The 26,269-nt window shown below is 54.3% G+C and overlaps 10 protein-coding genes across 10 annotated transcripts; 4 read left to right on the forward strand and 6 right to left on the reverse strand.

Annotated features, from left to right (window-relative positions):
- Nucleotides 1-877: 877 nt before the first annotated feature.
- On the reverse strand, nucleotides 878-2,799 carry B0T26DRAFT_674790 (uncharacterized protein; the record flags this gene model as incomplete). The annotated part of the gene is made up of 7 exons (XM_060439749.1): nucleotides 878-930; nucleotides 1,021-1,353; nucleotides 1,393-1,404; nucleotides 1,835-1,994; nucleotides 2,180-2,326; nucleotides 2,394-2,492; nucleotides 2,674-2,799. The coding sequence occupies 7 exons, from the start codon at nucleotides 2,797-2,799 to the stop codon at nucleotides 878-880; spliced, it is 930 nt and encodes a 309-aa protein (XP_060299106.1).
- A 1,257-nt stretch (nucleotides 2,800-4,056) lies between these two features.
- On the forward strand, nucleotides 4,057-5,797 carry B0T26DRAFT_254126 (triose-phosphate transporter). Its single transcript, XM_060433999.1, has 5 exons — nucleotides 4,057-4,380; nucleotides 4,452-4,519; nucleotides 4,589-4,812; nucleotides 4,874-5,281; nucleotides 5,334-5,797. The coding sequence occupies exons 1-5, from the start codon at nucleotides 4,244-4,246 to the stop codon at nucleotides 5,709-5,711; spliced, it is 1,215 nt and encodes a 404-aa protein (XP_060299107.1). The 5' UTR covers nucleotides 4,057-4,243; the 3' UTR covers nucleotides 5,712-5,797.
- A 2,187-nt stretch (nucleotides 5,798-7,984) lies between these two features.
- B0T26DRAFT_254223 (uncharacterized protein) lies at nucleotides 7,985-8,545 on the reverse strand. The gene is made up of 2 exons (XM_060434000.1): nucleotides 8,399-8,545; nucleotides 7,985-8,267 (listed from the first exon to the last, which is right to left on the reverse strand). The coding sequence occupies exons 1-2, from the start codon at nucleotides 8,437-8,439 to the stop codon at nucleotides 8,090-8,092; spliced, it is 219 nt and encodes a 72-aa protein (XP_060299108.1). The 5' UTR covers nucleotides 8,440-8,545; the 3' UTR covers nucleotides 7,985-8,089.
- Nucleotides 8,435-9,528, reverse strand: B0T26DRAFT_254231 (putative 60S large subunit ribosomal protein). Its single transcript, XM_060434001.1, has 3 exons — nucleotides 9,343-9,528; nucleotides 8,768-9,104; nucleotides 8,435-8,660 (listed from the first exon to the last, which is right to left on the reverse strand). Exons 1-3 carry the CDS (start codon nucleotides 9,403-9,405, stop codon nucleotides 8,653-8,655), a joined length of 408 nt encoding a protein of 135 aa, XP_060299109.1. The 5' UTR covers nucleotides 9,406-9,528; the 3' UTR covers nucleotides 8,435-8,652.
- A 316-nt stretch (nucleotides 9,529-9,844) lies between these two features.
- On the forward strand, nucleotides 9,845-9,994 carry B0T26DRAFT_641400 (uncharacterized protein; the record flags this gene model as incomplete). Its single annotated transcript, XM_060437335.1, has 1 exon — nucleotides 9,845-9,994. The coding sequence occupies one exon, from the start codon at nucleotides 9,845-9,847 to the stop codon at nucleotides 9,992-9,994; it is 150 nt and encodes a 49-aa protein (XP_060299110.1).
- Nucleotides 9,995-10,267: 273 nt separating this feature from the next.
- Nucleotides 10,268-11,068, reverse strand: B0T26DRAFT_750487 (uncharacterized protein; the record flags this gene model as incomplete). Its single annotated transcript, XM_060445227.1, has 1 exon — nucleotides 10,268-11,068. One exon carries the CDS (start codon nucleotides 11,066-11,068, stop codon nucleotides 10,268-10,270), a length of 801 nt encoding a protein of 266 aa, XP_060299111.1.
- Nucleotides 11,069-12,041: 973 nt separating this feature from the next.
- Nucleotides 12,042-13,513, forward strand: B0T26DRAFT_254306 (4-hydroxyphenylpyruvate dioxygenase-like protein). Its single transcript, XM_060434002.1, has 2 exons — nucleotides 12,042-12,074; nucleotides 12,129-13,513. The coding sequence occupies exon 2, from the start codon at nucleotides 12,176-12,178 to the stop codon at nucleotides 13,463-13,465; it is 1,290 nt and encodes a 429-aa protein (XP_060299112.1). The 5' UTR covers nucleotides 12,042-12,074; nucleotides 12,129-12,175; the 3' UTR covers nucleotides 13,466-13,513.
- A 932-nt stretch (nucleotides 13,514-14,445) lies between these two features.
- On the reverse strand, nucleotides 14,446-16,671 carry B0T26DRAFT_801793 (Ssl1-like-domain-containing protein). Its single transcript, XM_060447033.1, has 2 exons — nucleotides 15,755-16,671; nucleotides 14,446-15,699 (listed from the first exon to the last, which is right to left on the reverse strand). Exons 1-2 carry the CDS (start codon nucleotides 16,357-16,359, stop codon nucleotides 14,829-14,831), a joined length of 1,476 nt encoding a protein of 491 aa, XP_060299113.1. The 5' UTR covers nucleotides 16,360-16,671; the 3' UTR covers nucleotides 14,446-14,828.
- Nucleotides 16,672-17,127: 456 nt separating this feature from the next.
- Nucleotides 17,128-17,853, reverse strand: B0T26DRAFT_705712 (uncharacterized protein). The gene has a single exon (XM_060441767.1). It carries the CDS (start codon nucleotides 17,387-17,389, stop codon nucleotides 17,153-17,155), a length of 237 nt encoding a protein of 78 aa, XP_060299114.1. The 5' UTR covers nucleotides 17,390-17,853; the 3' UTR covers nucleotides 17,128-17,152.
- A 2,643-nt stretch (nucleotides 17,854-20,496) lies between these two features.
- B0T26DRAFT_643273 (uncharacterized protein) lies at nucleotides 20,497-26,269 on the forward strand (the record flags this gene model as incomplete). The annotated part of the gene is made up of 2 exons (XM_060437519.1): nucleotides 20,497-25,998; nucleotides 26,051-26,269. The coding sequence occupies 2 exons, from the start codon at nucleotides 20,497-20,499 to the stop codon at nucleotides 26,267-26,269; spliced, it is 5,721 nt and encodes a 1,906-aa protein (XP_060299115.1).

Raw genomic sequence — 26,269 nt, forward strand, 5'->3', positions numbered from 1 at the left:
GACATGAGACGTGGTGGTTTGCTGCGCATCACTAGTACATACGGGCCGCTGTCCAATTGTGACGGAACCCCCCTAGATGCAGAGGCAAGAGGCAGATGTTGGAGGTGCGAGGACTCAGACTCTCAAAGGACGCGTCTACCAACTGCATACGACGTTAAGATCGTCAACCTAGAGCGCGAGGTCGGTGCGAGAGCAAAACCGACAGGAGTGCCGCCGCCGTGCCACAGCCGTTGCTGGGGCAGCACTCTGATATAATAACGTTATTGAGCGACGGGTGGCAACATTAACCGATGGATGCAGCATCTTACGTGCATATACATACATGTCGTCAGGTATGGAAGCTGATGTCTGCTGGCATGGCAAGTGAGAATCAGTTCGGCCCTCGAGTTTTTTGTTTCGCATTGCCGTTTGAGCTGCTCGACCGCCACAGACCTTGCACCTCTCTCCACACTGCGCCTGTTTCATCATCAGGATCAACATGAAGAAAGGAAAATCTCGATCATCGGCCCAGGGACAAGCGGGCGTCGAAACGCTAAAGAACGTTGGTCTCTGCGCATGTGCAGAACCGCAGATGTGAACTGTTATGTACGTACAAGTATACATGCTTTTTTGATATGCGCATACCTGGCCAGGGGGCACACACGGTTAGCCACGCAATTCAAAGAAAGATTCCGCAATTTCAATGGCGGCTTGGGCAGCCGAAAATGGCAGTTCCTATAGTAACAGCCTGGTTTTAAGAGGCAACGCCAATTCCCGGGCATTTTGATGCACTAAACCTATACCATTATGGCGATGGAAGGTTGAAATGATGCCTAACATATTACTGATCACGCCAATGAAGTGATTTTGGGATAGGAGAGATTAAGAGGCACAAAGTCTAGAAACCACGCTGGCTCGTGTAGGTCTGTACTGTGCAAGTCTCTTGTGGCGCTTTTCGCCATAGTATCAAACATTTTTCTAGCTCTAGATAATAAGGATCATTCACCATCTTGGGTATTCAAAACAAGATGAAAGACGTACATGCGTGTTTGACGGGCTCGGACATTAGAATTAGAATCGGCCGGTATCGAAGGCGGCGGCGGGCGGCGGGTCTTTTGCAAACAGAACAGCCCGGACCCCCCAGGTCCAGGTCAGGGCCCGTTACCGAATTGACCGAAACGAGGTCTCGGATCATCCCTCGACGGTGGATGCAGCGAGAGACAAACACCGCCGCCTCCGCAAGGGGGTTCCTGTTGTTTTCGTAGTCCATCCACAAGCACGGCTTGCGCGGGTCATGACATGGCGGCAGCGAGCACGGAAGGCACGCAGGAGGCGTCAGAGGATCGGCGTTGGCCTGGTTCGCAGCCCTGGAGGCTAATGGGTACTGTACAAACACGGGATACTTACACATACATGCATTACATACTGTATAGACATACAATACAAGATGCAATTCAGATGCTTCCTTCCAGGTTGGAACAACCAAGGGCAAGGCACCTGTGCCCGCCTGCCTCAGGGACGGGACTTTATCCCGGTCCTGTCCGTCTCGGCTCCCGGCAAACCGCATGGACGACTCAAGCCGAAGTGGGCAGGGTGGGCAGGGCGGATGCTGTTGTCCCGGATAGATAGATTTTGCAGTCGGACAGCCCTCTTGACAAATGTGACCGTAGACGTTTGAATGCAGGCGCCCGGTGATTCCTGTCACAGTGTTACCTCCTGATATGGAGGCTGTTACCATTCCCGACAAAGACTCAAGAGGTGAGGTGGGTGGTTCCCAGTTGTCCGTCAGCAAGCTGCCGCTAGAGTTCACTAGAAAACACCATCAATTGGCCCGGCTAAGGTTGGAGTTCCATACATAGTATCTTGAATTTAGAATAGCCAAGGCAGACAGCCCAGACGAAGGCATGTCGATGCAATGGGGCATTCCATTCCTGACCCTGGCAAATAGGGCTGTCGGCAATTCTATCGACGCTTCCGTCATTGGTGTTACCGAACTTAGCGCCAGACTCCCAATCCTGGCCGACCTGAAGAGTCCATGTTGTTTGCGGTGTGAGAATCCCGAGTCTCGACGTACGAAGATAGCCGACAACCAAGCAATGGTCCCTTCGGGTGGTATAGGTGCGCAACATCAGGTTACTGGCATACTTTACGTGCAATACAAAAGCTTGAATGTTGGGAGCATCTCATGCATGTTACGGACCTGTCTGTAAGAGGTAAAAAGCAAGCCGCCACGCCTGTCTTTCAGTGACACTGGTGCGATGATGTGCGCGCCCTGGACCGTGGGTGTGAAGTCAAAGCCAAGCCTTTCACTTCTATCCTTCTCGTAACCCTCTCTTCCTCCCGAATACTTACCGCAAGTATGTACCCATTCTAGGAGCAACAATGCAAGAGGGAAAACAATAGCCAAAACACACCAGGATAGACCATGTCTCGAGGAGCAGGCGCAGCTTCGAGTTCCTGACGCGTTGCCTGGAATACCCCAAAAGGCCTCCACCGGCATGGACGATACACCACTGGCCAAGCCGCAGATTAAAGGAGACTTCAACTCAATGCGCCACAGACAACTCCAGCTTGTACCTCGTTGCCCAACTTAGTTTTGCCGTCGGTCGAACCCCAAATCTGCTGCAGCAGGACCCGAGTCATTGAGTCGAGAATTGGGGAAAGTCTGTGATGGCCATGTTCTGGAAAACCCACTTGGTGTCTGATAACGAGCAAAAGACTCTTCATGAGTGGCTGGATTCCGTTCTTCGTCGGGCCACGGGCACGCTCTGGCGAAGAGGGATCTTCAGCAAACGGGCCTGTCGCACGTGCCTCAGCCATGTGGCTCAAGGCTGCTTGCCGATTTGACGATGCTCGGCTGTGAATCGACGTAGTAAGGTAAGTACCGCCATGTATTCTGTACCTCCCGCTTCCATTAATCCATTCAATAAGGTTACGGAATACTAGCACACAGGATATAGCGATCCTAGAAGGTACATTAGAAAGGTACTTGCTTGGCACCGGCCCTTTTTTGAGGGATGGCGACTGTGTGGCACATAATTATTTTTTTCCTTGCGCGCCCCTGAGTCAAGACTAAGATGATTGAGGGGGAAGCCAACCGCAACCTTGATAATTGTCGCGGCGTAAGATTTCATCTAGTACGGAGCCCGTAGCTCAGATGCTTAGGTTTCCTGTCCGCTCCGACAAAACATCTCCAGCGTGCGTTAAGCTGTCGGTTGCCTCACTCTAGCTCACAACAACTGAAAGTTTGGCGAGCTGATAGAATCCGTGGACGGCGTGAGGTTCGCCCTTTTTATTGCCCCCATTGAGAGGTCACACTAGCGATCGACGGATTTCTAGTTGAATTTTGGGAAGGTCTCCCCCTCATACTTCCCGCCATGTAGCCCGTAGAGTTAGACAGGCCCAACCAGAGGATGCTGGAGACCAAGGCCTGATCAGTCGCCATATCAACCCCACTAATGCCTGGACCTATGAGATCCTGAATTGGCAGTAACTCCCTGTTAGCATTTGACAAGCGTGGATTTGAGGACACAGCAGCAGCCGTTCCCAGTGGGAACTTCCCACTGATTCCATTCTGGAATGGGAACAAGGGGACATGTTCAGTGGGTTATTAGGCCATTTGCGACGATGGATGGGGGGCTCAATGGGAAGTCCGAGCTCGCTGGCCGCGTCCCCTTCCACGTAAGTACCGCTTCCGTACAATCTTTCACCTGGTGGTTCCAATTTCCCAACCTAGACAGCAAATTGATTGGCAACTGGGTCGGCTCCAAAACTTGCAGGGTACCCACCAACCAAAAAAAAAAGTGCAGCCTCCCCTCGTCGCTTTCATTCACGCCACGAACCGCGTTTCCTTTTCATCTCGACCCTCCTGGCCTCATCGCAACTCCTAGACCTATACGTCGAGCGACGACCGACGGATTGGCACGAGCAGCGCCCGACCAAACAAGGGCCTTCAGGAGTCTTTTATTTTCGGCTACACAACTTATTCCGTACTTTTGCACTGTCGGCGATTTCGCTAGTTCTTTGAACACACACTTGGTCTCAGCAGGCCTTGGCCATCCACTCGTTTTGTTTCGCACATCGCCGCGAACGCCACCAACACCGCCGTAGTCGACGTCGCTTATATTTCGTCCACCCAAAAACCCCGTGTCTACACTCCACCGGCGCGCTTCGCTCAAGATCGCTGTTGATCCAGCATTGCAGACACGCTGCCACCTTCTCCGATCCCCTCTCGGCCCCCCGAGAATCACTACAAGCCGCCGAAATGGGCGTCGACGAAAAGACACGGGCGTCGGGCGAGGGCCCTCGGGAGTCGAATGGCGCCATTCTTCCCACTGTCAACCCCAGTGCTGAGAAGGCCCAGCCAGCAAAGTCGTCCTTACATCCTGCGTTTTACGTGACGTGAGTTGAACCCTTCGGCGCGGCGAGTCCAGCGATGCAGAGCCGATTTGATTAACGCGCGGACGCGGTAGTATCTGGATTACTTTGAGCTCGTCGGTCATATTGTTCAACAAATGGATTCTCTCCACGCTTGGGTTTGGTAAGAATAACCGCTGGGGACTCGCTGGGGATCAGAGAGAAACGAGGAAAATATGCTAAGATGATGCAGACTACCCCATCATTCTCACAACCTACCATTTGGTCTTCGCGACGATCATGACCCAGCTTCTTGCTCGTTACACGACCCTCCTCGATGGCCGGAAGTCCGTCAAGATGACGGGCCGTGTCTATCTACGAGCCATCGTCCCGATTGGTTTCTTCTTCAGCTTGAGCTTGATCTGCGGAAACCTCACCTATCTTTACCTCAGCGTTGCCTTCATCCAGATGCTCAAGGTTGGTGCTACCAGGCGGCCGGGGTGTGACATGGGCTACGGGCTGTGCTAATGTGAACTAGGCCACGACTCCTGTTGCGGTCCTTATCGCCAGCTGGTCTCTGGGTGTTTCCACGCCCAACTACAAGGTCTTCCTCAACGTCTTGGTCATCGTCGTCGGTGTCATCATTGCATCCGTTGGCGAAATCAAGTTCGTCTGGATTGGTGTCATCTTCCAAATTGGCGGCATCATCTTTGAGGCTCTCCGCCTTACGATGGTACAGCGTCTCCTCAGCTCGGCCGAGTTCAAGATGGACCCTTTGGTCTCTCTGTACTATTTCGCACCCGTCTGCGCCGCGATGAACTTTTCCGTTGCCCTCTTTCTGGAGGTCCCGAGGATCACGATGGATGAGGTTTACGGTGTGGGGCTCTTCACGCTATTCCTGAACGGCCTCTGCGCATTCCTGCTCAATGTCTCAGTTGTATTCCTAGTAAGAGATACGCTTGAACTGGTCCACGTCAGATTCACTAACAGTCCGATAGATTGGAAAGACATCTGTGCTTGTCCTCACCCTCTGCGGTGTGCTGAAGGACGTCATGCTCGTCGCCGCTTCCATGCTCATTTGGGGCACTCAAGTGACAGGTCTCCAGTTCTTCGGCTACAGCATTGCCCTGGGCGGCATGATTTACTACAAGCTTGGCTACGAGACGCTCAAGAACTACGCTGGCGAGGCTGGCCGCCAGTGGGCCGATTTCGGAAACCGGCAGCCGATTCTCCGCCGCCTTGCCACGATCACCCTTGTCCTGTTGACTCTATTCGTCCTCCTCGGGGGTCTCGCGCCCACTTACGCACCTGGGATGGATGCTGCTATGGACGCCGCCCTAAGTGAGGCAAAGTCGAAGATCATTGGAAAGCAATGAAGGTAGCAATGCTGTGTGTGGTCAGGATAAAGACCGAGATCAACCTATTAATTCTTTCGACCATACGAATTTAATGCGAGCCAGCCTCGATTTCTTCGATCCTGAGCAACTACGATTTCTCGACCATAGGAGAGCGAGAAGGGGGGAGAAAAGAGTTGTCAATTTTCCACAATGACTACGGACATTGAACTGATGACACGAATTACATGGCAAAATACATTGAGAGTACATAATCACACCATTTTCTTCCCCGGCCTGCCATTTCCTTTTATCCGCTTTAAAATCCAGATTTTGAAGAGGGATAGAATGGTCTACAAATGGTCGTGGTTTTCTTCATCTTTCACTTTTTTTTTCTCCCCAAGTCTCGCTACTAGCACCAGGAAGGACATGTTTTTGCCATTTATAGAGCGGGTGGGCGGCAAACGGGGCCGAGGCGGCGTCACACGAATCCAAGAGACGGCGTAGTTTATCAAACATGAGAAAGGGCATTCATGCAAGGAACCGGATCTTAAACGTACTTTTAGCGAGCACTGGGGGATAGAGTTTCTTGTAAATACATCATCATTTCGATTTGACTCTTGTCGCGAAGCGCTCCTGACGTGCTTCTCCCGTGGATTATATGGAGAGTGGTGATCCAAGGAGTTGTAATGTCCTCTAATTTGAGAGACAGGCTGTCTGTCACTTACTTGTTTTGTGGGTTGTATTCATTTTAGTATGTGCATGTTGATGGGTACAAGCCATTTCACTTTGCTGGTAGATCTAACCGTGGAAGTCTCTCCTAGAGTAGACAACAGAAGACATTCGTTTTTGGGAGGTTGTGTCGCCTCTCCAAGGGACATGAGGTATGATATCGTTATCTTTAATGTTGGCTCACTAACCTTGCCTATTTATGTGATATTATCGGAATTTCATTCAAGAGGTTGTCATGCTTGTTGTTTTCTTGTGTGGGGGGTTTTTTTTATCGTTGATGGAAATAGCGTTTGTGAAATAAAATTCTCTTTTGTTCATGTCGTTGTGTACCTAAAGACAAACGCTTTTCTTTTATCTCATGAGCATTGCTGCGGTTTTGGAGACTAACTTGGGTCGGAAGTCACTGAGCTTATTACGTTCCGATGCTTGTACTCTGTATACCTAGGTCTAGTATACGTAGGGAGATGTCTAGAACTGTGAAAGTCGCCCATGCATGCGTACAATTGGAATAACTAAACGTATATAGAAATGGGGGTTGAGTTTAGACATTCGAAACCGCACCCGGGGTAGATGGATGACAATAAGGCGTGGCGTTATACAGTGAACCTTTGCACGCCTGGGAGTTGGAACGGAAAGGTTTGCTGAATTTATATATGTGGGTAAGCAACAGACGCTGTTCTGTGCATCACTGACCTATTATTGCATTTGCATTCACATTCTAATCTGCGGCAACAAGAAGGACTGTAAGTGCTTGTAGCAACGAGATACCAATATTGGTGTGTTTTTCGATATGGAGGGTGTGTGGTTCCTTGGGGCACTCCAGCCGTGAGAAGCTCAAGCAATGCTTCCTTTCGCCTCGAAGCTCTTATTACCCTACTATTTTTATGAGAGCATAGACAAACAGAGCCATACTTGAGAGGGGGCTCTTGCGTGAAAGCATAGCTGATAATGAACATAGGTGGTAGGTAATGCTTCTGATCTCTGTCTGTCTGTCTCCTGCCTATACAAATACCCATCTACTGACACACCACGCCGAAGTGAACCAAAAACCACAAGAAGTAAGACCACGGTTCTACCCCCAGAGCCGTGGCAGACCTAGATCTAGGCCTATGGCTATTGATCCAGCCCGCAATCGAATTTTCCTCAACATCCACTACGGGGTCGGGGGCAGGGGCAGGCAGGTAGCACGAGGACACAAACACAGCGGGTCCTGTCCTGTCCTCGCCCTCGGTGTAGTCATTAAGCCTTACGCAAGACGAGACTGGCCGTGACACGATGCCGCAGCCCTTGCCGTTGGCTAGTTGCCTTGTTTGCCTTTTTCTTAGTTCGTGCTTTGAGTGACCAATGCCCCTTATTTCGTGGGGTGAAAGATGGATGAGGGAAAGTAGCTTCATATCGCACCAGATACGCGCCATGTTGATGAGGTTGGAGACGATGGAAGTTGGCTATCCACATTAAAGGGGCGGGTGGTTAAGTACCTTACCTATTTCCTCAGGTAATATGTTATACTTTACACAAGATACGTCCCACGACTTGGATGTGATTCCACGTTCATGCTGTCCTTGCCAGTGACAAAACATTCGGGAATATATTAAGCATCTCCAAGCACCTGACTGGAGTACACAAATTTTGTCTACACTATATTCTGGAAACTAACGAAGACGCCCAGAGGCAAGAGATATAAGTCTTCAAGGCCTTAGAGCTGACCACCTATAGGGATAGAAAACGTTGTGAACGGAACAGGTGTCAAACACCGTCCGCCTACAATGAATGTCTGGATTGCCCAGCCTTCCGAATGCATATTGGCGGCTTGACTGGAATAGGGCTGTCAAAGATTGTGTCTGATTCATGAAAGGACTATGGAGACTACACAAGAGAACGATCAGACCTCCTCAGTGAATATGCAGACCCCAATCCGGACCCGAGACAGGCATCGTGTTCACAGCAAAGGGAACTGAGGGAGTTGTGCAAACATTCGCCGCTCTGCCTAGACCTACCACATGCCACGAGATCGACAATAGTCACTAGAGGATTTCATTACCTCCGTCCCACAACGTGCGTAGGATCCCGTTTGTCTCTCTGCACAACGGTTTCATGGGTATAGCTATTGACTGTAACGCCATATGGTCGCCGTTCAATTGCCGTAAATTCAGCTAGTAAGCCTCAATTTTTTTCCTTGATGCATGCTGTATACAGCCCCAGAGAACCAGAGAAACCATTCGCCCCGTTCAGCCCATGTGAATAAACCCGATCAGAACTCTGGAGCGGCGCAGTTAGTACAATTGCGTCGTCTTTGCGGCTGCAGCAACGTGTCCATGCCAACACAGTTGCTCTGCTCTGCAAGCCAGGGGCGGAGTTGAACATACTAAGAGGGGTGAAAAACCACCGGTTCTTGCCGCTTGTGTAGCGCTCCTCCAGCACCTTCTTGACCGTCTTCTTCGCGTCCTCGCGCTGGCTGACCTCCTTGAAGGTGTCGGACGACACAACGCCCTTAAGGCCCTCAAGCTCGAGTGTGTAACGTGTGGGCATCAGGTGGTTGTAGTTGATGACCTTGATGAACGGCTTGACCTTGGAGCGCTTCTCCTGTCTCGTCTTGGACATCCGGCGGGTGATCTTGCTGGGGTACCGCTCGATGCCTGCTACGAGGGCATGGCCATACGGGTGTGTCTTGCTGCCGGTGTCCACGGGCTGGATGATGACGACCTGCAGGGGATTCTTGTCAGCCCCTCATCTCTCCGTCCTGGTGTCTCCTTCTCGTGATTGACTAGGCAGTTTAGGAGGGGCCCAGCGCTCGTCCTCTAACTCGTGGTGCAGTCTGCCCCTATCTTCAACACAGCTAGGCAAGTCGATTCCAATCCACTAGTTCCTCCAACTTGATCCTCCAAAAGCGCAATGGGAAGAGTAATGGGAGCGAGGTGGGACGTCTGTTGGTTGCGCGTACCTTCTTGCCGGCATAACGGCCCCGGGTGACCAGGCACACTCGCGACGTCTTGAGGAACTTCATCTTGATCGGTTCTGTCGGGGAAAAGCAGAGAAGTCAGCGTGCAAAGAGAGAAAGAAGAATTATTGCCGGTAGGTTCATGTGTTAGGGGAGACGGCGAGCACTCAAGACATACCTGATATTCCCTCGGGCCTATTCCTAAAGTCGATGGTAGGCGATCAGAGTGACGACGGGACCGTGTTTGAAGAAGCTTCCCCGAAATAATTTCTGGTTTGTGGGCTTTCAAAATTCGCGGAGCGGGCACGGTGCATGCGGGTGACTAAGCATGGGTCCGTGCACCCCGAGTCGGTTCGTCCTCTCGCCGGTGTGGGGCTCTGTAAATCCGCCTGGGCGGATTTGACCTCCATTTCGAAGGAACAGCTCAACGGACATCTTCAATTGGATTTAACAGTCCCGTCTTTCCCCTCGCAAACCATTCGGTAAATCTTTAGACCTTGCGAAAATGGCTCCTGCAGCGTACATCATCTCCCGTATAGCGGACCCCATTTTCGGCGTGTTTATTGGACTCTCTGCTGCTGCTTTGCGGATTAACCGGGAAGAGAAGGAGAAGGGCAAGACCACGCAAGAGACAATTGATGCTGCTTGTCGGTGAGTTAACTCGCACGTGCTCCCTTTATAGATGTCCGCATTACTTAGACGCGTCCTGCTAGCCGTCTCGGGTTCGCAAAAAAACCTTGAGAAATGTACAATACAATACAGCGCATTCGACAATAATTATGCCTCTCTGTCGAAGGCGCCTCACCGAATTGAGCTCCTGAAAGGGGACAAGAAGCTGGTGCCGGGATGGCCGCCCCTAACTCCCGGTAATAATCATATCTTAAACACCCCATCAACCCGTTATCAATCGAAATGGCCCCCACGGCTTTCATACTGGAAAGTCGGGACCGTATTCCTTCTTCATCGCCTCTCGCACCATCTGCCCGCAGAGCTTGGCTGTCGGGTTTGTAGCTACGGCGAGGCCTTTTGCTATCTCATTTCCATACCTGCCGCCCATTGCAAAATCGCGCGACGCGTTTTCCTCGAAATCCAGCTTCGTCCATCTTAACTCGCGTCTTTCCACGTCAATCGATACGGGATTGGAGGATATCAGCTTGGAGGTCGCGAGATATACTGCAGCTCTCTGGGTATGCGCCATGGACAAGGTTCTCGCGGTCTGCGGCGAGATCTTGGAATGGGGCTCGCTCGGTGTAAGGAGCGATATACAGCGATCGAGGTCGCACAACACAGTCTGGGCCATCTCCTGTCGCTCAGCGTCGTCGATATGGCGGAGTAGTGCTTGCGGGGGCTGCGGCGCTCCCGTGACCAGCATACAATCGCCGCACAGTCGCCTAAGTGCCTGCGCCCGGTTATTTCTTGCGCTCGCATACTTTGGTTGGTCATCAATGAGGCTCCCGAGCCTCGAAACACATTGACGGTACCCCCCGACAATATCAATCTCGGGCATCTCCCTGGACCGAGGCACGGCGCTCTGCAACTCAAGGCCCTGGATAGCCAAGATGATGTCACGTTCCTTCTGGGAAAGCTCGGCGTATTCCTGCTGATCTAGGATGTGGGGATCCTTTTGGAGAATGGCATCGATTTGTATGGCTGAGGAGGGGTCCAACTCGGGATCTTTGATTTTCTCAAGGACATTGGTGTCTCGTCTGCTCAGCGATATGTAGGCCATGGTGGCGGGCGGTTTAGCCTTCGGGCTGTGGTTTGTGTGAGATTCCGCGACGGCCGACAGTTTCGACGGTATCGGGCTTTTTATGGAAACTTGCCGAGAACAGCAGTCAAAGCAATTAGGGAATAGGAATGTTTGACGACGAAATGAGTCGCCAGCAGCACCAAACAGTGCACGACTGTGTTCGTTCTGGAATGCGTGTTCTGTATGGGCCTCTAACGTAACACAGCACAGACCACAGCCCGGCTCTCCGATCCCGAGGCCAAGGCGACTGATAACAGAACCGCCTTTCCGACCAGGGCAGCGACGGGAAAACACCGAGAGACCCGGTTCTTTGGCCAATACCTCTGGCTTGTTTCGTCAGACGGAAGAAACAGGCCTGTTTGGGCAGGTCACTTGCTTGTTGGCCTTGGCCCGAGGGGGTGGTCAGAAAGGCGCGGCTCTCGGCCAGAGTCGGCTTTGCGCGGCTTTGGTAGGAGATGACGCTACCGACGGTGTTGGTTCCGCCTCTCCACTCAAAGTCTCGAACGGCTCACGCTGCAAGCAGCCGCGCTCATCGACTCGGCTTTATCGTCATGGCAAGAGGATGGGATGGGATGGGGCTAGCGATTAGGTTCGCGCAGCTCCAATAGCTCCAGTTGCGGGCTGCCGATGGCGTCAGGGAATGGGGGTTAGAGGTTGTGCCGATGGGCAGAGAGGCCCGCCAGAGCCTAGCCAGGACCGGCCTCGATGGGACACTCGGACAGCGGCGTGTGCGGCTAGCATTGGCCATTGGGGGCTCAAGCAGGCCTCTGCTACGCTTCCACTGTTCGCCGCTCGTCTGAAAACGACAGCCAAAGCTCAATGTTCCGGGCCCCGGGCCCCGGGGCGCGTGACAACTGGTATGCTGTGGTAGGTTTCAGGGACGGAAGCGGGATGACACAGAGGCATTGTTAAGCCGGCCTCCTCTCCCACTACTCCCCGACAGTCTTCTCTCATATAACTTACCTTTTGCTGAGCATTGAAACCTGTTGTGACGCCCATTTCCCCATTTAAACTTAACTAGCTAATTCTCCGCCTCCAGTCTCAGCCTCAGGCTTGACAAAAGTCTAGAATTCCCGTTGTGTGAGCATGTCACCGTCTGCTATCCCGGACTCGCCCAACTTGTCAGCCAACGACTCGTCCTCGGGTGCCGAAGATTACGCGGTTCAACGTCCCGGTAACGACTTCAATGGCTACGACCATATAACGTGGTGGGTGGGCAATGCCAAACAGGCAGCTGCCTTCTACAAGACGAATTTCGGCTTCAAGACCATCGCGTACCGAGGCCTCGAGACGGGGAGCCGGTTCATCGCTTCATACGTCGTTGCCAACGGCGACGTGCGCTTCGTTCTCACATCCCCCATCCGCTCATGGAAACACCTGCCTGAGGACGAGCCCATCTCCCAAGAGGACAGGGACCTGCTCCACGAGATTTACGAGCACCTGGAGAAGCACGGCGACGCTGTCAAGGACGTGGCCTTTGAGGTCGACAGCGTCGATGGTGTATATGACAAGGCCGTCGCCGAGGGCGCCGACTCGGTGCAGCCGCCGAAGACGTTCCAGGACAAGCAGCACGGCAGCGTCCGGACCGCCGTGATCCGCACCTATGGCGACACCACCCACACGCTAATCTCGCGTGGCCAGTACCGCGGGCCCTTCCTCCCGGGGTTTCGCGCCGCCGTCGGCAGCACGACGGCGACCAAGGCGAACATCAACCTAGCGCAGGAGCAGCTGCCCACCGTCGCGCTGCAGCGCATCGACCACTGCGTCGGCAACCAGGACTGGAACGAGATGGTGTCGGCGTGCGCCTTCTACGAGCAGTGCCTCTCGTTCCACCGGTTCTGGTCCGTCGACGACAGCCAGATCTGCACCGACTTCTCGGCGCTCAGCAGCATCGTCATGGCGAGCGCTAACAATGTGGTCAAGATGCCTATCAACGAGCCCGCGCCGGGCAAGAAGCGCTCGCAGATCGAGGAGTACATCCTCTACAACGCCGGCGCCGGTGTGCAGCACATTGCGCTGCTGACCGCCGACATCGTGGCCGCCGTCGCCGCCCTGCGCGCTCGCGGCGTCGAGTTCATCGCCGTGCCCGCCACCTACTACGCCGCCATGCGCGCGCGCCTGCGCCGCCCCGACGCCGCCGCCCGCGCCTGGTCCCTGCGCGACGACCTCTTCGACACCCTCGAGCGCCTCAACATCCTCATCGACTACGACGACAACGGCTACCTGCTGCAGCTCTTCACCAAGCCGCTCATGGACCGCCCTACTGTCTTTGTCGAGATCATCCAGCGCAACAACTTTGACGGCTTCGGCGCCGGCAACTTCAAGAGCCTGTTCGAGGCCATTGAGCGCGAGCAGGCCGAGCGCGGGAATCTCTAGCGCTCTCCTTTGGCACCCTTTTTTTTTTTTTGTGGCTTTCATTGTTTTGGGCGTCATTGCATACAATCCACCTCCACGAGCGCGCAGACAAACTAACTAGCACTGTTTTTGTTTATGTTTTTTTCTTGGGCTTTTTTTTTGTTTCTGCTGCGAAACCAAATCAACCCAATTTGAGGGGGGATGGCCAAAGATTGATGTCATGCATCCGCCATTCACACGCACTTCCCGCCTGCCAGCCTGCCTGGTGATGACGGTGATAATGAATTTGAGTTCTAGGTACATACCTACCTACCTAGCTAGCTCAGATATTTGGATATCGTGTATCCATTTGCGTAAATCACTTGGGACAAAAGGGAGATAGACGGACGGACGGACGGACGGTGATGCAAGCCAGCGATATCGGCTCGTCTATGTACTTTTCTTTGCCTAACTCCCTTGCCTTACATTTCCTTACCCTGTCTCGTCTCACCATTAGCTTTTGTACAACATTGCATTTCATTGCATTACATTAGCTCTACATTACACGCCATGACCTCGGGGGGGAAGGGAGGCACCCGCCGTAACGAAAGAATAACGATTACCATGCACTGTTTATCTATTTATTTACTTATTTATTTACCTGACCTGACCAAACAACCACAGTCATGAATGACATTTTAAGGTTGGAGAGAATATGTTGGTTTCGTACATTCGGGATAAGGTAGTTAGAGGTTCGCTACCACATATTCATTAGCTTCCCGCAAAGTAAGAGGCGTGAAATCAGTTTCCCGTCTCGTTTCTTGATGGCGTACCATACCATGCCATGCGTACCTCTCCGGATATGAATGAGTGGCTACACTCGCACCTCTATATGTACACGTGCACACTAATACATATATCACAAGGATACAATACTTTAGTAAACGCCAGGATACGCCAACAACTATTCGCTGCTGGCGTCGCCTTTTCCGTGTTTTAGCGTTTCAGTATTTCAGTATCGTGAAGTTTGGATATAATAAATGGGCGGTTACGTTAAATTTGCCACTCTGCATGTACACGTACAAATATACCAAACAAGTACCACACAGGTACCTTAGTAAACGCCTAGATAAGCCAAGCGTCGCCGCGCCGCCTTTTCAGCGTTTTCAGTATTCCAGTGACGTGTCGCGGCTGTCCCACTTCCCTCTAGCTTGTTGTTGCTATCTTTGCAAGCCTAGCGCTCCGTTTTATAGACACGATGGGAGAATAACAAGCAAAGTAAAACGCCATGCCAAGAGTAAACCCAGCCCCTTCGCCCCCACACTCCTTCCCCCTCGTGCCTGCGTATGGTAAGTTAATGGATTCAGGGATACCGGGAACGTGTTGCTGAATGAACCGCGCTCGTCTACGTATCTATCGCCATGGCGTCGCCCTTTGCGTGACTAGCCGCACCGTGAGCTTCAGCATCGCCGTCTGCCGCTAGCGCGAGAGAATCGCGCGTGTCGCTCTGGCAGCCGGGGCAGTTGTGGATGATCTCGTGCGCGTACATGTCGCAGTCGATGCAGAAGTGGTTCCCGCACGCCTCGCACGCGTATCGGCCGCTCTCGCTAACGCCCTTTGGCACGTTTGAGCCGACCGCGCCACTGTCTCCGCCAGCGGCGGCCTTGCCCTTGCCTTTTAAGCGAGCCTTAGACTCGATAGGAAACGGTGCCATGCACGAGTAGCAGACGGTAGACCGCGCCGCGTCGGCCCAGGACACCTCGACCCAGCTGCGCAGGGGGAAGAGATGGTGGTAGGAGCGCGCCAGATGGGTGCTTAGGATGAGCGTGAGGCCGCAGACGGGGCACTCGGCGGGAAGCCGGCAGACCTTGGTACGGCAGCGGGTGCACGTGTAGCCCTCGCGACTCGGCCGGTTGTGACAGGCGCAGAGGCTAACGTGATCCCGCGAGGCGAGCGTCCGACTCGGGAAGCCCATCATTAATAGACTGGCATTGCTCTGCTCGGTAGTGAGGGTGACGGGGGGCGTCGTGGCCGAAAGGAATAGCTCCCTGAAGTGCTGCTCGTGCAGGGCTACGGCATATTTGCTCTCGTCGCCACCATTGGTGCGCGTGCAGAGCTCGGCGCAGATGGCTACCTGCGCGGCAAGACCCACTATGGTGACTCTGATGTGGTCCGCTATGAGGCTAGTGACAGTGTCGCGGATGTCCCCCGGATCGCTGGACATGAGCGCGCCGTAGATGATGAGCACCTCGCGCGTGCCGTGTGATGGCGTGTGACTGTGCGCGTGGTTAGAAAAGCCTGGCAGCATTGTGATGAGGCGATGGTGCTTACAATAACGCCCCGCGGCACATCTCCAGCGCGTTCTGCAGACTTGGGTTACCTAGAGGCTCCTGCTGTTCGGCCCACTCACGCAGCTTCTCTATGAGCTCGGCAGGGTTGCCGGTCAAGTCGCTGATGCGCACGGCGATGCCGTCGCGCATGGCCAGGATGCCCAGCTGGCTGATGGGGTTCTGCTCAAAGTACTCGCGCACAAACTCGACGGCGCAGTTGATGGTGACAAGGTAGCGGTTGGGCAGGAAATCCTTCTCGGCCATAGCAAAGCTCATGTCGAGCACCAGCATGAGGTGGCGAATTATGCCACGCTGCAGCGGTGTGGTGTCGCGGAGCAGCCGCGCCCTCCTCTCCGCCTGCAGGTGGTCTTCCCTCGAGACGAGGCCGTCGGCGCCCTCGACCACATCCTCCCAAGAGCGCTGTATATCCTCCCAAACGGCCTTACCGCGGGCGTTCTTGGCTTTGCGGCCGCCCCCCTTCTGTTTCGGCCCGCCCTTTGCCTTGGAGCGTGTTCCGTACGTGCCGTCGGCGGCCGATGTGACGTGGTGGTCGCCGAGGTCGTCGTCCGACAGGTCGCCGACATACTCGCCGTCCGAGTCGGCCATGGTGCGCGAAGGCGGCGGCGGCGGCGGCGGCGGAGATGTGCGCAATCAATCGTCAATTCCGGCTTGTGGGTGCTGCTGCTACTGCCAGATCTACGGGCAAGATGCTGCTGGGTTTATCTGCTAGCAGAAGTGCAGAGAAAATAAAGCTGGGACCGAATGAGGGCGTACAGGCTTCGGAGCTAGGAGTGGGCCGGGTGGGACACAGCACGGCTTATTAGTAAGGGTCTCACGTTTGGTTGCGAGGTTCGAGATGGTTGAGGAATGCAGGACGGGAAAGTGATTAAGGTAGTCGATGGCGAGGCTGCCTGTAGCGACAATGGAGAGACTCTGCAGCCTCGCACTAGTGGGCTTCCTCGACTGCTGAGCCAATTAGCTTGAATTATGAGATGTGGGGTTGCAGCCGTTCTTTCCTTGACTGGCTGTACACTAACCATTTGTATGTACAGTACCTACTCCATCAAGTAACAAGAAACACATCTTAACGGGGAAAACAATAATCATGGTAAGCCTGAGTATGGCCATGGCCTGATTGGATATTTTTATTCTTCATTGTGAGAGCATCATATCACGTCTGACGAGCTGCGTAAACTTTTGTCGAGGGCTGAGCTTCCAATTACTTCAATGGTACCTATGTACTTCGTAGGTCCGGTACCTACGGATAGGTAGCTACCTAATCCGTATATGCATGTAGTATAATCTCGTGCTTGTTTCACCGATGGAACTCAGTCTATGATATGATATCTTGCCTAAGTTCTCACTCCCGGTCACGTTTTGGCTCATAGACAAGGTTATCTTATGCCTTTTCAGTAACTCTTGGCTGAGAATTATTTCTCTGGGAACGCAGCGTAGCTGACGCTGTATCCCTTGCAGAGGTAAAGCTACTTGCATCAGGCATAATACCGCCGCATCTCAGATTGAGGTCAGATGAAAACTCGGATTTACGTGACTCTGAGCCTCTGAACTGAAGAAACGATACTAGAACTATACAGAACTGTGAGCTCTGTAAGCTAAGGTGAATGAGGTACCCCATGCAGAGGTGGGGTCAGCCGTCGCGTCGCGCGTCCCGCATCTCGGGGTCGAACAAATTAATCCGGCTATCGAAGCAGCGGGAACCCCAAAGCAGTTTCGGGTCCGCCCTTCATGCAGAAGGGGTAGGCGAGACTACAGCTATGGTAAGTACCTTGGGGCGACTTGTATTCATACATCAGTCCTTAGTAATGATTGAAAAGTATGGCATACCGCGTAGTTGACTAATTAGGCTTTATGTTGTAATGTTTTTCTTCACCAAGGCGCCGGATATGTAATGTAGTGCAAGTATTCAAAATGCCGGCCTCACGAGCACTCTGTACGCCCCGCTCCGTGGCCATGAAACGCCATGTTCTAGATATGTACGTATTTACTTCAAATAATAGCCAAGTTAGTCTTTTTGTGTGTTAGCCGTTATAATTGAAGGCGATATGATTGAATTGTCGAGGACGACTTGGTTTCACTTAGGTGTTTGCCTTTCACGTTAGGGTGCAATCCAATTACTCATCTGATACGTAACGTGGTGGTACCGCCGTAAAGGGATTCGGTTAGAAATCCCATCCCATGTCGTGCATTTCTCTAGGGTCTCTTGCAGACTTTTTGTTGCCCCACCCTCAGCCACTCATGGAGAATCCCTGACGCCTCTGACGTCATTCTGCTCAGCCGATCGACGACGACCCTGCTCTGGTCATGCGCAACATTCCCATCCAGTTCAACAGCCCGCCCGCTCCCTCACTAATTTGGACCTGTGGCTCGAGGTGATAGCTACAGTGGCCTATAAACCATAAATCCCATATACCTAGATAATGCATATCTCCTTTTTGAGAACCGCGTAGCCGTATCACTCAACGATGCCCTGCTGCATGGCGCAGACAGGGAGAGAGACGGGATACAGGCCACAGGCGACGCTCCCGAGAGGTGCGCACTGGCGGTGGGGCTTCCAATTCAGACGTCTTACACCCAATCTCTCTCTCATCATTTGCACGGGGACCCGAGATTTCTTGCATGATGGCCTGACGACAAGACGCGCTTCAGCAGCAAATGAAAGCCGTGCCGCACGTTCGGGTCTTACCGCAGCCCAGAGGGCGCAGTAACAGCTGTTTTTCTGTCCATCCGCCCCAATCTCGCATCCGTGTCGTCAGGGTCTTGGCTTCCTCTCGACCTTCCGTCTTTAAATGAAAATGGCTTCCACTTGTGTGATTTGTGGATTTGGGTCTCTCTGCCTGGCACCCACCAACTAATGGCGATACGCATCTCTAGTGTATACCTATATCTTACAATATTATGTTGCGCAGCCGGGGCGGTTGAATTGAAACGGTGACGTTTCCTGGGTACGAGTGTCTCACCCGTCATGAAAGATTAGGTACCTTACTTAGTTGCGCGTGTAGGAGTACGCTACCTGACCTGCGCTAGATAAGGTAGTTTCGGCTTCCACTTGGTGAACATCTTGCAGGACCGGATTGTGCTATGCTCCGACCGCATTGTTGGTATATAAAAAAAACCATCAACGGGCACACGGCCACCACTTCACTCAACGTACCGCGCTAGGAGACGACGATCCGAAAGATTGGATGGTGTGGCCCTAGTTGGAATTGACGACTAGCGCGGTCAATATTCCGACGATGGCTTCGAGTTGCACTGCACGTCCGCGCAAGGTAGGATGAAATCTGCCTAGCGGGCTGGGGACGTGGACAACATGAATATGAGTTGCAAATGTGGCTGAGACATTGAACATCTTTCCAAGTGCGTGCAGAGCAGGGAAGTTTCCTGCGGAGGTCAGATATTTATTAACTACCGGCGCGCTACTGAGCCGACCGTGGACATTGGCTTCCATAGGTCCGATGATGGGTGCATGGTTCCCCCTTGCGAGTTACCCACCACAGGCAAGACCCAGCAAACCTGGCGAAACTGTTTTGTGTGCCCTCCTTCCACCAGCACCCCCATGCTGAATTGAAACGTTGGATTGGATTGACAGCAGGTGCATGTTTGAGTGCTTCATTTTCCGAATTTCTGAAGCTATGAGAGCGTCAGCTGCGGCGAGGCTGTTGCTTATTTAGCGGAGAAGACCCTTGGTTTCTCGGGTTGGCGGCCGTCGGCTGAGGGATGTCTCTGAGGTTTGGTAGGTTGGGTTGGGGGGGGGAGGCGGTGACATGTAGATGGCCCGACGTCATAGTCCCCTTTTTTAGACAGGTAGGCTGCCAACTTCTCCACATTCGCGCTTCACCCACCCGCCAAACCTTCCTGCCACGCTGGTACACACTGCACTGCACTCGAGAAATTTAGAGCCTGCCTAGTAGTAGGTGTCATAGCATTCTGCGGTGCCGTCTCAGTGTTTGATGCTTTGAGGAGCGACCTGCGACGCTCGACTACTAGGCTGAGTGAGGGCTAACAATTTTGGTGGCAATATCGACCGCGACCTCGTCTACACACACTAATAACACCACCCAGAGTTAACTATCTTGGCTCGGTTGGCTAGACTCCGAAGTCTTCTCAGGAAATCGCCTCTTGCGTTGACGCCGCCTAATAGGACTCGGGCACGCCGACGGCCCTCTCATCGCGGCCGCGAATGAATGTGCGATTCCGAACCCGAGGCCGCCCCGTCTGCAACGACGTCATCGGGGCCTTTTCCCTCGAGGCATGCCCGGATCAAGATCTCCCGGAGTCCAGAAAGGCCTCGTATCTTCGCGCCGATCTGTAGTGGCCCAATCCACAATCCCAGCCCCAGTCCCGATACCAGCAACTCCACCACAACTACCGCAGCCGCTGCCGGTAACAACACCATCAACCGCCGCAACGGCGACAGCAGCAGCTGGCATCCCACCACCGGCGTGTCAAAACTTGCCTTCGGTGGATGATGCTTCGACGTTGATTAGAGTGCCGCCGCCATCATCGAGAGAACAAATGACGGGCGGGCTCGAGAGAGATACGGAATTAGAGCCTTCAAATATCTCGGAATCGGGTGTCTGTGACCAGCCCGCCGCGAGCACGTCGCTGTCACCGAGCACCGCCGACGACTCCCAACCCGCTCCCGCTTTCGTCCCAGACACAGTCGGTCCCGGGAGTCTAGCAGCAAAGAATGGCTGGCAGGGAGGCTTAGCGGGATCTGTCGAAATGCATGCAGGGGTTGGGGCAGGGGACGCGCAGCGGCAGCTGAACGAGTATCGTGATCAGCTGGCACGCCAGATGGAGCGGAAAGACTTGCCGACAAGAGGCTCGATGGCGTCGCTTACCTCGGGCCCAAAGCGCATATCGCCAATACAGGAAGAGACATCCGTCTCGCCGCCAACGTCGCAGCTCGAGTCGACGCCCACAACCACATCAACCGAGTCTGGCAAGACGGTCCGGGGAGAACAGACGCCGGGCCCCGTAGCCGGCACGCCGTCCTACCCTTTCCCGCGCATGGCGTCGCCCGGCTACGTCAACCACTCCCTGCACCGGCCGTTTACCACGCTCTCGCCCACTGTTCCCCCGCCAGGAACGCAGGCTCTATTTGAGGATCTCGTCGGCCACGACAACATGCGGTCAAAGCCGACTTCGCCGGCCTCGGCCAGGACATTTTTGCCCCACGGCCACACCCACCCCGAGGGCCAATTTGACTTCCAAACACCCAACCTTTACGATCTCTCATTGATGCTCTCTGCCGAGCCTGGACTGGATGCGTGGTGGAATACCGTTGTCCAGATCATGGTCGAGGTCTACAGGGCCGAAAGGGTCACCTTGGCCATCCCTGCCGATTCCACAGACATTGAAAACGTCCCTTGGGGCCAAAAGGCGACCTACAACTCGCATCGCGAAGACGACTTGAGTCTAGGTTATCTTGCCAGAGGCTCGAGCCTTATGCCCAGCAGTACTGGCGAGTTCTCGGAGCCCGCCTCCCAGTGGGACGATTCACCGAGACAGCAGGGAGCAGGGCGTCCCGGCCTACAAAGCCGGCATTCCTTCACATCCTACGAGGATAAGAAAGAGATGGGAACCCCAAGCGGGCGGGCGACAACACCTTTGCGCCGGCCCGATCTTGGAAGGAGCAAAACAACTCACCCAATGTCCACGCTGGAGCAGTCATCTGGAGGCTACGAGAAACACATGGATCTTAACCGCCAGGCGCTCGAGGAACATGACGCGTTGGAGGACCAGCAGAAGATTCCAAGCTGGGAGGTACCGTCTACGACTCGTGGAGACGGCCACGGCAAAGTCTTGAACGTCTTACAAGCCCTCAACTACGAAGCCGATCCTCTGATTGACCACAACGGCGTGATTCGTGTCCTCGACCGCGGCCGCGTCGTTGCACTAACCCGAACTTATCCCTACCTCGGCCAGCAGACTGAGAGGAAGGAATTCGACCCCTTGTCCACCGGCCCCGCCGCAACACCTGGAGGGGAGCGAAGGAAGGTTAGGGGGCAGCAGTCCAACTCATCCTCGAAACTCTCGTCACTTCTAGGCAGCGCTTCGCTGGAATCGGCCAATGTGCGCTCCTCCAAGGGCCAGGGGCCTGAGAAAAGGGCCACGGGAATCGCGTCTCGACTCGACGAGGACATTCCGAGACCAAAAACACCTAGGTATGAGGAGCACGAACAAGCCTCCCCCTCTCCATGGTCGCAATCTCCTGCGCCGTCTCCCGCCGTGCGAGCCGACCCCAGCGAGAACCCATTCTTCACCGATGCAACGGTTGACGAGGAGTCGTTTAACCCGTCCTCGGCCGCCTTTGACTACACGGCTCTCAGGCCACCCGAGGCAATTGGCATGGACAACTCGTGGACGGTGTTGCATATTCCTCTGACCCACGTCCTGCTGTCAAAGCCCAATCCTGCCTTCAAGCTGGACCCTGCGTTCATGGCCCAACGGATTTCACGAAACAAGGCTGGGGAGGGCCACGCAACCCCGCTCCCTTCCCCAGATCCCGTCCAGAAGCAGAAGCACGCACCAATTGCCATCATATCCATTCTGAGCCCTGTCATTCCGTACCCTTCAAACCTTCGGCACTCATTAGAGCACCTTGGTCCTCACCTGGCCACCTCGTTTTCCCTCTGCCGTCACTACACGAACTTGGAGCTGGAACTGAGTGGTCTGCAGAAGCGAAGGCCGCCGACGGCAGGCTTCGGCGCACTGGGTCCTGACGGGCGGCCGCTGGCTAATGCAGCAGCACTAGCTTCTCTAGGGTACCTCCCCAGCGAAGATGTGTTCCGGGGGTCTATGGCGGGTAGTCTCACGAGTCCTAGCGACTACTCGGGCCCGGTGCGCAGTGCAGGGGGCTCTCCTGGTGGAACACCCACGTGGGATACCTCTGCTTTGGGTTTGGTGATGGAAAGGCGCACGCCTAGCTCCAGTCCAGCCCCTGTAGGCGGCGACAGTTATTTCAGCACCAAGCCGAGGCCAGGGACAGGTGCGGGCAGTGGAGGCCAGCGTACGCGGCGGAACTCGCGAGAGGCTATACTTGCAGAAAAGCGACCCTCATCGCGGCTGTCTGGCGGTAAAGGACAATTACAGGACAACGGGCCGCTCAGTCCCGCCCTCCCTGACAATCTGACAGGCACAGACTACCTGAACCGGGATGCCGAAGAATTGACGTCCCAACAAAGACGTCATGTTTCACAACCAAGCCCCAGGGAAGAGAGAGCACCGCCTTTAGGGTCGCAGCCAGCCATGAACGAGAACCAGAGGAGGTCGGATGCTTCTCCATTGCAGGCACAGCATCGACATACGCAGCTGCACTCTTACGGGGCAGACTTTGCATCCACATTTCAGTCGCTCCCGCCCAGCTCGAGCATTGGTAGAGGCGTCCCGCTACCGCCAGCACCGTCGCGGAGCGGGTCCATCTCACATTCGGAGATGACCCCACCGTCCGACAAACTGAAAGGCCTCATTCTAGACTCGCTACCTGCCCATGTTTTCGTCGCCCTCCCGCAGACAGGCGAGATAGTCTGGGTAAACAGCCGGTTCCTAACGTACCGGGGGCAGACGTCGAGCGACTTGGCGGCCGACACCTGGGGGAGCTTTCACCCAGATGACCGCGAGGAGTACCTTCGTGCCTGGAGCCAATCTGTCCGGACCGGCGAACAGTTCTCGCGAACCGTCCGGATCCGGCGTTTTGACGGGGCCTACCGCTGGTTCCAAGCCCGTGCCGTTGCCTCCAAGGACAAGCGGGGCGTCATTCTGCAATTCCTGGGGTCCTACATGGACATCCACGACAAATACATTGCCGAGCTGAGAGCAGCGCGACAGGAGCAGATTGAAGCTTCCGAGGCCAAGCACCGCCTACTCGCCAACCTGATCCCGCAAATCATCTTCACCGCCACTGAGGATGAGGGCATCACATTTGCCAATGAGCAGTGGCTGTCCTACACAGGCCAGAGCTTCGGCGACGCGTTGGGCTTGGGATTCATGGACTATGTGCACCCTGACGACCTCGCCAAATGCCGGATACCGAACGACAGGCCGCCAACGCCCCTCTTTAGCAAAGGACATGAGCACTCGGGCTCGACTGGCAAGATCTCGGTTGCCTCCGACGGCAACATCCGAGGCGTGCACCAGGCGCTGTCGCGGAACAACAGCTCTAGCAGCGGCTCGGTGTACGAGCTCCAGAGCGCTAATCTCGTCGAGCTCGCTAAGAAGGGGGTGATCCGGGTCTCGACAGATAGCAACGGCCGAGTTTCGTACACGACCGAAATACGGCTGCGGTCCAAGAGTGGCGAGTATCGGTGGCATCTCGTTCGGTGTGTTGAGATCGACAATGTCGACTTTGGCAATGGGGCTAGCTCGTTCTTTGGGTCTGCCACTGACATTAACGACCTGAAGCTTCTCGAGACGAAGTTGAAGGAGGCGATGGAATCGAAAGGCCGTTTCCTAAGCAACATGTCGCACGAGATTAGGACACCTCTCATTGGGATATCTGGCATGGTCAGCTTCCTTCAGGACACGACGCTCAACGAAGAGCAGCGAGACTACACCAATACGATCCAGACCAGTGCTAACAGCCTGCTCATGATCATCAATGACATCCTCGATCTTTCCAAGGTTGATGCCGGAATGATGAAGCTGAACTTTGAATGGTTCCACACACGGTCCCTCATCGAGGATGTCAACGAGCTCGTGTCGACCATGGCCATTGCAAAGCGTCTTGAGCTCAACTACATTGTCGATGAAGATGTCCCCGCATGGGTTAAGGGGGACAAGGTGCGGATTCGTCAGGTGTTGCTCAACGTCATTGGTAATGCTATTAAGTTTACTAGTCAAGGAGAAGTCTTTAGCAGATGTAAGGTTGCAACTCCTAAGGACAAGGAGCTTGCCGACGATGAAATCATGCTCGAGTTCTCCATCATTGACACGGGTAGGGGTTTTACCGAAGAGGAGGCCGAGTTGATATTCAAGCCCTTCAGCCAGATTGACGGGAGCAGCACTCGCCAGCACGGAGGGAGCGGGCTGGGTCTGGTAATCTCGCGTCAGCTGGCCGAGCTTCACGGCGGCGGAATGGAAGGGACGGCGGTCCCCGGCAAAGGATCCACGTTTACCTTTTCGGCGAAATTTGGGCTACCAACAGGCCAGGACCGCCCGGATTTATCGTCACCTCCCCAGCCGACACCGGGATTGATGAGAGACGTGCATCTGACTTCTCAGCAACAAACGATTGCTAGCAAGTTGCTTCAGAAGATGTCGCCTGAGGCGAGCCCGTCGACAGATGCCAACCCTAGATCTCCGGCAGTAGTTTCTAGCAGCAGCTCAGAGCCGTCGGCGTTCTCGGACAGAACACAGCTGACCAATCGCTCATCCATGTCTTCTATCAATGCAAGTGTCAATGTTGGGTTGGCCCGGTTCAGTGAGGCCGCTCGGGCCAGCGGGCAAGATCTGTCGCAGATGAAGCTGGAGATGCCGGCAGATAGGTCCTCGTCTGGCACTACGCCTATCGGAAACAGCGTCGTCACGCCTGCCGCCGCGAGCGAATTCCGGCCCCCCATGTACTCAATCTTGATCATCTGCCCGCAGACACACAGCCGAGAAGCGACAACGAGGCACATTGAGATGACGCTGCCCAAGGACATTCCGCATCAGATTTCAGCACTGTCGTCGGTAAAGGAGGCGGAGAAACTTATTGGAGGCGACGACGCGGTTTTATTTACCCACATTGTCGTCAATCTGCCGCTTCCACAGGACATAATCGAGCTGATGGACGTAATCATGAGCTCTAACACTGTCGGCAAGGCTACGATCCTCATCCTTTCCGACTCGGTCCAGAGGCAGGCTGTGATGAAGCAGGTGGCCAATACCAAGTACGAAGAGATGTTCTCGCAGGACAAGGTGTCGTACATCTACAAGCCAGTCAAGCCCTCCCGGTTTGCCGTCATCTTCGATCCCGCCAAGGAACGTGATCTCAGCATAGACCGCAACCGGTCGACAGCACAGAAGCTAGTCGAAAATCAGAAGCAGAGCTACGTCGAGGCGGAGAAGAAGATGGGGAACAAGGGCTACAAGGTGCTCTTGGTCGAGGACAATCCGGTAAACCAGAAGGTGCTGCAAAAGTACCTGAAGAAGGTGGGCATTGCTGTCGAGCTTGCGGCAGACGGCGTCGAGTGTACCGAGACGGTATTTTCCAAGCCCCACGAATACTACTCTCTCATCTTGGTAAGTTCTGGTCTGCATTTCTTTTGGATTATGTCTAATTGGTCTCGTATAGTGTGATCTACATATGCCACGCAAGGACGGGTACCAGGCTTGCCGCGAGATACGTCAGTGGGAGGCGCGCGAGAAATTACCAGCGGTGCCCATCGTTGCGCTGTCGGCCAATGTCATGTCAGACGTGCAGGAGAAGTGCGTCGCGGCAGGGTTCAACGACTACGTGACCAAGCCGGTCGACTTTATTGCCCTCAGCAACGCCCTCTCGCAGTTCCTCTGA

This window comes from Lasiosphaeria miniovina (genome assembly GCF_030549165.1).
Source record: "Lasiosphaeria miniovina strain SMH2392-1A chromosome Unknown B0T26scaffold_3, whole genome shotgun sequence".
Classification (NCBI taxonomy): Eukaryota; Fungi; Ascomycota; class Sordariomycetes; order Sordariales; family Lasiosphaeriaceae; genus Lasiosphaeria; species Lasiosphaeria miniovina.